The sequence below is a fragment of the Penaeus japonicus genome, unplaced genomic scaffold (genome assembly GCF_977035675.1).
Source record: "Penaeus japonicus unplaced genomic scaffold, GWHDUDI00000001_assembly GWHDUDI00000004, whole genome shotgun sequence".
NCBI classification, from domain to species: Eukaryota; Metazoa; Arthropoda; class Malacostraca; order Decapoda; family Penaeidae; genus Penaeus; species Penaeus japonicus.
This window is the reverse complement of record NW_028234406.1, coordinates 48,396,320-48,403,819: the sequence shown is the minus strand read 5'-3', so window position 1 is coordinate 48,403,819 and position 7,500 is coordinate 48,396,320. Positions and strand designations below refer to the sequence as shown.

The 7,500-nt window shown below is 34.5% G+C and overlaps 1 protein-coding gene across 25 annotated transcripts in view; it reads left to right on the top strand.

The window, feature by feature from the left end:
• The window catches only part of Bap111 (Brahma associated protein 111kD), a 41,663-nt gene that overhangs the window by 10,571 nt on the left and 23,592 nt on the right, over positions 1-7,500 (top strand). For 8 of the 25 annotated variants that reach the window (XM_086536628.1, XM_086536626.1, XM_086536624.1 and 5 more), the window contains 3 exons: positions 2,526-2,586; positions 6,187-6,343; positions 7,082-7,162. In XM_086536628.1, coding sequence (XP_086392754.1) covers positions 2,526-2,586; positions 6,187-6,343; positions 7,082-7,162 — 299 coding nt within the window. The remainder of the gene's footprint in view (positions 1-2,525; positions 2,587-6,186; positions 6,344-7,081; positions 7,163-7,500) is intronic. The other 17 variants (XM_043015558.2, XM_043015553.2, XM_043015554.2 and 14 more) reach the window with 5 other exon arrangements.

Genomic DNA, 7,500 nt, shown 5'->3' with positions numbered 1-7,500 from the left:
GAGAGAGAGAGAGAGAGAGAGAGAGAGAGAGAGTTAAAGATGGAGAAAGAGAGTGTAGTTGCAAGTGCAAGCATAAACTTTCTGTCTCTCTGTGTAAGTCCACATTTGTGAGGGAGGGAGAGTTGTGAATGTTCAAGAGTGAGTGAGGGTGTGGGTGGGGATATTTGGAAGAGAAAAAATTACAAGGTTTTTTTTTATGTTTTGCCTTTGGTTATGTGTACATTTATTTATTTTGTTTTGGTTTATATACTTTTTTTTTTAAACAGAAGCAGTGAATGAAATGTGAATGTGTTTTTGTTTGTCTCTGTCAATGAACGTATGTGAGCCTGTTTCAGATTTATTTCCTGTTTGTTTTAGTTTTAAGTCTAATTTAGTAATATGCAATCTTAATTTTGCTTTATTCTTAGATAAGAAGTACTTTTACACTGTATAAATACTGCTTACATTCACCTCTTTCAGGTTATTGGTCTGCCATTTGTCTTGTCATGTTCTCATGTAACTTGTGTAATTATGATAGATAGTAAGAACAAAATAATGTTGATGTTCAAATGTTCATCATATCACATTTTATCTATCTATCAATATATAGAAATATATATATATATAATGTAATATATATTAATATATATACATACTATGACTATGATTATTGGGAATTGTGATTTTTTTTTTTTTTTTTTTTTTTTCTGCTCTTCTTGTTAACAGAAACTTTATTATTATTGTTGTTATTGTTATTGCTACTAATGCTTTTATGAGATTTGGCAGAACCAATATTTCTGATGCCTTTGGCCATAGTAATGAAGCAGAAAATTATTCCCAGGGGATGCCAATTTTTGAAGCCAAAATGGTCAAATTGTCCATTTTTATGCTACTCTATGGTAAACAAGAAAAAAAAAAGCAGCCAAAAGGTTTAGCAATTATTTATAAGTATTTTTTTTTTATTACTAATTGTATTAGACAGATGGTGACAAACTCACATTTCCTCGTCAGTTGTCATTTTTATTAGACTTGGGTCATTCCTTTCTTTTTATTTTGTTAGTGTTTTAGATTAACTGTAGATCGAACAGGTTTTTTTTTTTTTTTTTTTTTTTTTTTTTTTTTTCCATTGTGTGCTATGAGCCAGAAATGTTCTGACTTTTTTTGTCTTCAACGCAAATATATCTTTTTATATTCGTGTTCAATCATATAAATAGATATGATGTATAGATATAGATGTAGGTAATTAATATATGATTTATTTATTTATTTATACTTGCCTTACTTACCCTTTTCAATGGCAGTGATGAAACGGAACTCAATGTGTTATCAGAGATGGAAGTTTACAGCACCATACATTGAAAGAATATCGCTAATAATGATCAAAAAGATATATTATTAACACATAAAATGGGAAAAATAAGTGACTCAGTTCTCTGTTACCCACTGTGTACTTTTATATGTTGGCCACTTTCTTGTTTTGTTTTGTTTTTCTTATTGCCGACTGTAAAAGGGATTTTGTGGTCATGTTCAGATATGTGACATTAAAAGTGCCTGCTTATCACCAATTTGATTGTTTAGTGATTGTTTAGGAACCTTAGGAAGCCTTGTACATAAAGTGATAGTCAATCATTTATTGGGGTTTCGTGATAGTCTCTATTTCATGATGTTGCTTTCCCCAAGTTATGATGTTCAGATTTTTTTATGCACTACAGTGTTAGTCTTATTTAATCAAGTGTTTCACTGAACTTTGGAAGAATATCAGGTTTGCTTTGGGAATTACATAATAGGAGTCTTTTTCCCCCCCCCCTCTTATTTTGTTGTGCGCATCATGAATTGTATATAGATTAGTAGTAAAGATTTTATTTATATATTTAATTTCGGAGGATTAGGTTAAGGATTGAAATATTTATAAATAGTTGTAGATATAAACTGTTACTGCTAGTATTACCTGTTCAGAATGCTCTAACTCACACATTACACACACTCTCACTGTTGTACATACTTCTCTCTCTTTCTCTGTCTCTCTCTCGCTCTCACTCTTGCTCTCTCTCTCTTCTCTCTTCCTCTTTATCTCTCTCTCTCTCTCTCTCTCTCTCTTTACTGTATCTCACCAACACTTCCTTCCCTTCTCCTCCTTCCCCTCAAGCTAGTCTGCTTCTTTACCTATTCCAGCGAGCCACTTAATCTGCCCAGAATACATCATGTATATTCCTTTTCTAATTACGCAAAGATCCTAAACTTCGAGATCATTCTTGTTTACCCCCAAGACATGCTAGAGAGAAAGTAAGCTAATATTCTGTACCACTGAGCAAATAATGGGAACAGTGCTTTAAATAATATTCGGTCTTTTCTTTAATTTTTTCTTTATTTTTATTCTGTTTATCGTTGGTACTGCCTCGAGACCAGCCAGATGGTGAGCTGGCCTCTACCTGGTCCTGGTCCCAGTTATCTGGTCTCTGGCCACTACCAACCACATCATGCTCACCCCCTGTTTTGTACTGTGCCAGCGTAATCACCCGCCCCCGTTTTCTCTCTCTCCCCCCAAGCCACCACGACCTCATCCTCCTCCACCTCTTCGGGGAACGGAGGCTCAGGGAGTTCGAAAGGTAACAGTGAAAATCCCACCAAGACCGCAGCTAGCCCACCTCTTGGTGCCCCCACCCTCCCCCAGCGCTTTCTCTATGCCCTGAATGTCGGCGCGTGACCGCCCCCACCCCCCGCTCCCCTTTGCCCTCCCCCCTTTGTGGCCCCTACTGAATGTTGCAATCTTTACCACTCCCAGTGGATGTTACAGACTGAAAGCCACTTGTGAATCATGCAAGTTTGATATACAGATATATATTTATTTTCAATTGTATTTATGTCTTTTTTTTACATATATTTCTTATATATTCACACTCCTGCCTGACTATGCTCCTTCCTTTCCAGTCGTTACTTCTTTGCCTTAAATAGATTAAATATAAACATGATGCAATGATGGAACTGTTTTAAGAGGTAATGACTGTGAATTCTTTGAATTGCATTAGTGCAGGAGACTTAAGGAAATTTATTTACTTAAAAAAAAAAAACAGAGGAGAAAAGAAATTGAAATGGCAGACATAGGCAATAGTTGTTTGCATGCTGTGCTTGGTATATGCAAGGAAGCTTGCATGCTTTTTGTGCATTCATTCCCTCTCTGACCATTCTGCACTGCTAATTTTTTTTTATGAACATATGATAATAGAAGGCAAAAGGTTTGGAATAGCATAGTTACATAGCGAATAAGACAAGAAGTATTTATCATCCATTATTGTACATCAGATATAATTATATTATCACATTTGTTTTTGTTTTTTCTTTATTATTATTATTATTATTATTATTAAAGAATGACCTTTGTTTCTTCATTTCCTTTATAAAAGTAAGGCACATAAGACTTTTTCTTGGGCACATCCCTCCACAACTAATTGTCTGGACATCAGAATGCAAGCATGCAGACGGCTCTGCAAGAAACATCTTGGACTGTCAAATAATGATGCATTTTGCTGCTTCTTTCTCTACCCTCTCTTTCCTTCTGTTTTGTTATACTTCATCTTTTTCCTTCTTGTATTGCTTATTTTCCTCATTATCTCTCTTGTCTCTCATTGTAAAGCACAAAATGCATTCTCTTTTGTCCAAGTTGTTTTCTTGCGCTGACTGGTTGGCAAGTTGAACATCGATTGCAAATGCAAGAAAGGGTTCTTTGTTTTGGTAAAGGAATCCATGTCTGGATTGTGCAAGTAAATGTGCCCTTGCCTTTGTTGTTTAAGATAAGAAAAAGAAAATTCTGTTGATTTCGTATTTTATGTTATCTTTTTTTCATTGTATTTGTTTTTATTGCTATTGTACCACTCTTAGCAATATACTTATTCTTAATAGTGTTTTTGTTATCATTTATATCATTTTTACTATCATCCTCATCATTAATATCACTGCTATCTTTGTTTATTTATTTATTTATTTTCATCTTTACCTTCATGATTAGTGTCTTTTTTTTTCATTATTGTTATCATCATCATTATCATTAATGTTAATGTTGTGAACTTTATCATCATGTGTAACTGTTAATGTTGCTCTTATTAAAACAGTTAACAATTGTTATGATGATTATAATTGCTTCTGACATTATCTGTGATATTGCTATTACTGTTAAGTGTTTTCCTTTTTATTTTTATTTATTTCATTTTTTGTCATTATTGTTGACATCAACATCATCTTTAGCAAAAAATTTATTTCATTCATAACTGTTATACTGTATCGCTGCTTGTAGTATCGTTATTATTAGTGATATGAATATAATCATTATTATTGTTTTAATGACAGCTCTTTTTTAATACCATTTTCTTCTGTTAACTCCTCAAGGATGAACCACTTATCACATATAGGGGCCCAAGTTTATATAGATACTAGGCAAATTGGGATGTGGATTTATCAAAGAACACATTTCTTTGATTGATAATTCTGAAGGCTTTTCTTTGAAATAGTCTCTATTGGGGTGTTTTTCTGTTTATGAATTGCTTATACCTTTTTTATTTATTTATTATTTATTGTTATTTACTTTTAGTTGCTTTCTGTGGTTGATTTTTACCACTTGCGAGAGACATTTACAAATTCAATTCCCTTACTTTGAAAGAAGTAATATTGTTTAATGTTGCTTTAGCCAGTTGTTTACCTCAGCTGTGCATTCTGTCTTACCACATAAGAAATGTAAATTTTTTGGTGGAAGTAAGAGGACAGTCATTTTATCTTCCACTGCTACTTCATCTTGTTTGTTATTGTGTAATCGGTGTATTGCAGTTCATTGACTTTCCCATTTCTAATTATCCCATTCGCGCCTGTTGATGTCCTATCACGTGGTCAGAAAATATCCCTGGACCCGGGTGACGTCCAGAGACATCAGGCATTTTGTCACCAAGTTTTGAATGGGGCAGTTGTGACACGCTGAAACGTCAACAGTAAACTTAATTATTTTTCATAAATTATTATTCTATATGACTTAAGTTTAGGTGTTTGAATTTCATAAAATGTGATATAACAAAAAATGATAATATAAAAATAACGTCATTACAAACTATGTGATATTGATAACATCATGATAATTTCTACTTCTGACCAGTTGAATAAAAAGATCTGAGTTGAAAAACTTTTGTAAAATCAAATGTTATTGGCCATGAATAAAATAGATTAGAAAATAACTGATTTAATATTTTTTTCTAATTTGTCGCTTACCTGTGATATCACGCACGTCACGTCACAAGGTATACATGTACACACTCATATGTACATGCAGGATTATTTATATTGTTCTTTTCATTTTGGAAAAAGAAAATGATGAGAATGAAAGATCTTTTATGATACCTCACTAAAAGATTGCTTTCACTTTCCATTGGTATTATCACATAGAAGGGAAGAATATAGGCAAAGTTCAATAGAATAAAACTAGAAAAGCATTGCTGTGTAACATGTTTTTCGACTGAAGTAACTCCTCTGAACATGGCAGTAGTTTTACATACCTTTACATTGTAGACGTAATCACGTAAACCAGAAGGATAGGGTGGGTGAAAAACACTTTGAGATGTTCAGTTCAGTATCACGCAGCGGGAAATCACCCTGGAACGAAGCATCACGCTCTTGTTATCTTCTCGTTGGAAGTTGGAATAGGCCAAAATATATCCCATCGTGAATGGATTAAGCGTCCTTTTCACTTTTCTCATATTATTTTATTTATCGCTTCTTTTCTCAGGGAAAGACATTTCATGTAATACCCTAATGGATATTGTATCTTACTATATTGTTATGTTATGTTATTTTTTTTTTTTTTTTTTTTTTTTTTTTTTTTTTTTTTTTTTTTTTGTGAATGGGTTCATAAGTATTTTCTATAATTCATTTGTAAGTTTTGGCTGATTTTGAGTCTCTCGGTAGGACAAGCATCGTAAGTCAATGTTTTTAGAAATCATTGTCTCCAAAGAAAGTTATCTTTATTTGGGAATAAATTTAAAAAAAAAAGATACTTGTAATTAGTAAATGTCGACATGTGGGAGGGGGGCGGGATTTAGAAGAAAGAACACAAACAATGTTGCATTCTTTCCGTTCTCATTTATTTTTGCCCACACATGTATCGGTAGTCACCCCGAAAGGCCCACCATGTGTTAGTCATTATTTTCTGCTTGTTTGCTTCTCCCCTACGGGCCGCCCTGCAGACCGACTGGCGCGCACCCCAAGCACCCCCTCCTCCTCATCCAAGGGGGTGGGAGAGGCCAACGTCCCCAGCCCCTTCACGACCCCACACCATGGCAACCCAGCCTTCAACCCGCAGAAGATGGGGACTGGGAAGGGGGTGAGTAAGGTACATATAAGAGATCGGTGCGTCATTAGTTCCTGTGATATATATGTGCCAATAAACCATTTAACGAGAAGAAGAGAAAGTGTGATACTGTCATGAAGATATAGTTGTTGATATTGTTATTGCATGTGTTATTGCTTCTGGGTCTTGGTCGTCACGATATCAGATGTCGATGAGAACAAGTTCATTGTTTTATTCAAGCTCATCCCTCCACCCATTTGCTTAAACTTGAGTAGTCTGTAAAATGTAAGACGCAACCGGTAATCTACTTTTAAGTATGTTAAGTAAATAAGAGAGAATCCTACCCCCTTCCTCCATATTTTTGTTCCTCAAGTAGTATCCTGTAAATGTATTGCAGAGAGGATGTCACAGAGCATCAAGTATTCTGCCTGTTGTTTCTATTTTGATAAGTTACTATTAAGGATGTTAAGTAATTGCTTAATTGTTATCCCCACTTTCCTCCAACTTTTTACTCTAATACTATTACCCACCATTTTAAATACCTCCTGATAAAAGCTCAATTATAAAGAAATAAAGCTGCATACAATTGGCCTGGATAACCAATTAGTATGCAAAACTAAATAAATAAATGGAAAATCAATAATTCCATTTGTAGTTCCATGTATTTTCTCCCTTTCCTGTTCCAAATGTATTTGTTCTTAATCACCCATCTGTGAGTGAGTGAGAGAGACAGCACCATTGTAGTCAGAGCTTACAGAACCCAACCTCTATGGATTCCAGCACAGTGGAGAGGGAAGGATCCCGAAACCCCCCAAGGCTCCAGACAAGCCACTCATGCCCTACATGCGCTACTCGCGGAAGGTGAGTTAGGGACGGCTCCTCGTCGATCTGTCTTCTTCTGTTTCTTAGTCTTCTTCACCCTCTTCTCTTCTTTTATTTTGGATGAAAGATTTTACAACTGCCACAAGAAAGCGGCATACACTCGAAATGAAGATAAGATTACATGGTACAGATGCAGGCAACAATAGGAAAAGTAAGTAATATTAACAAAAAAAAAAAAAATCTAACATTAATGAAGTGGAGAGTCTTAACTCTTTTATAGTTTATGGCTTATTTGCAATAGCCATTTGAAATAAAAGTCATCTGGTTGATTTTAGGAGGAATTAGATGATGTGTAAGTCTGTTTCCTTAATAATTTT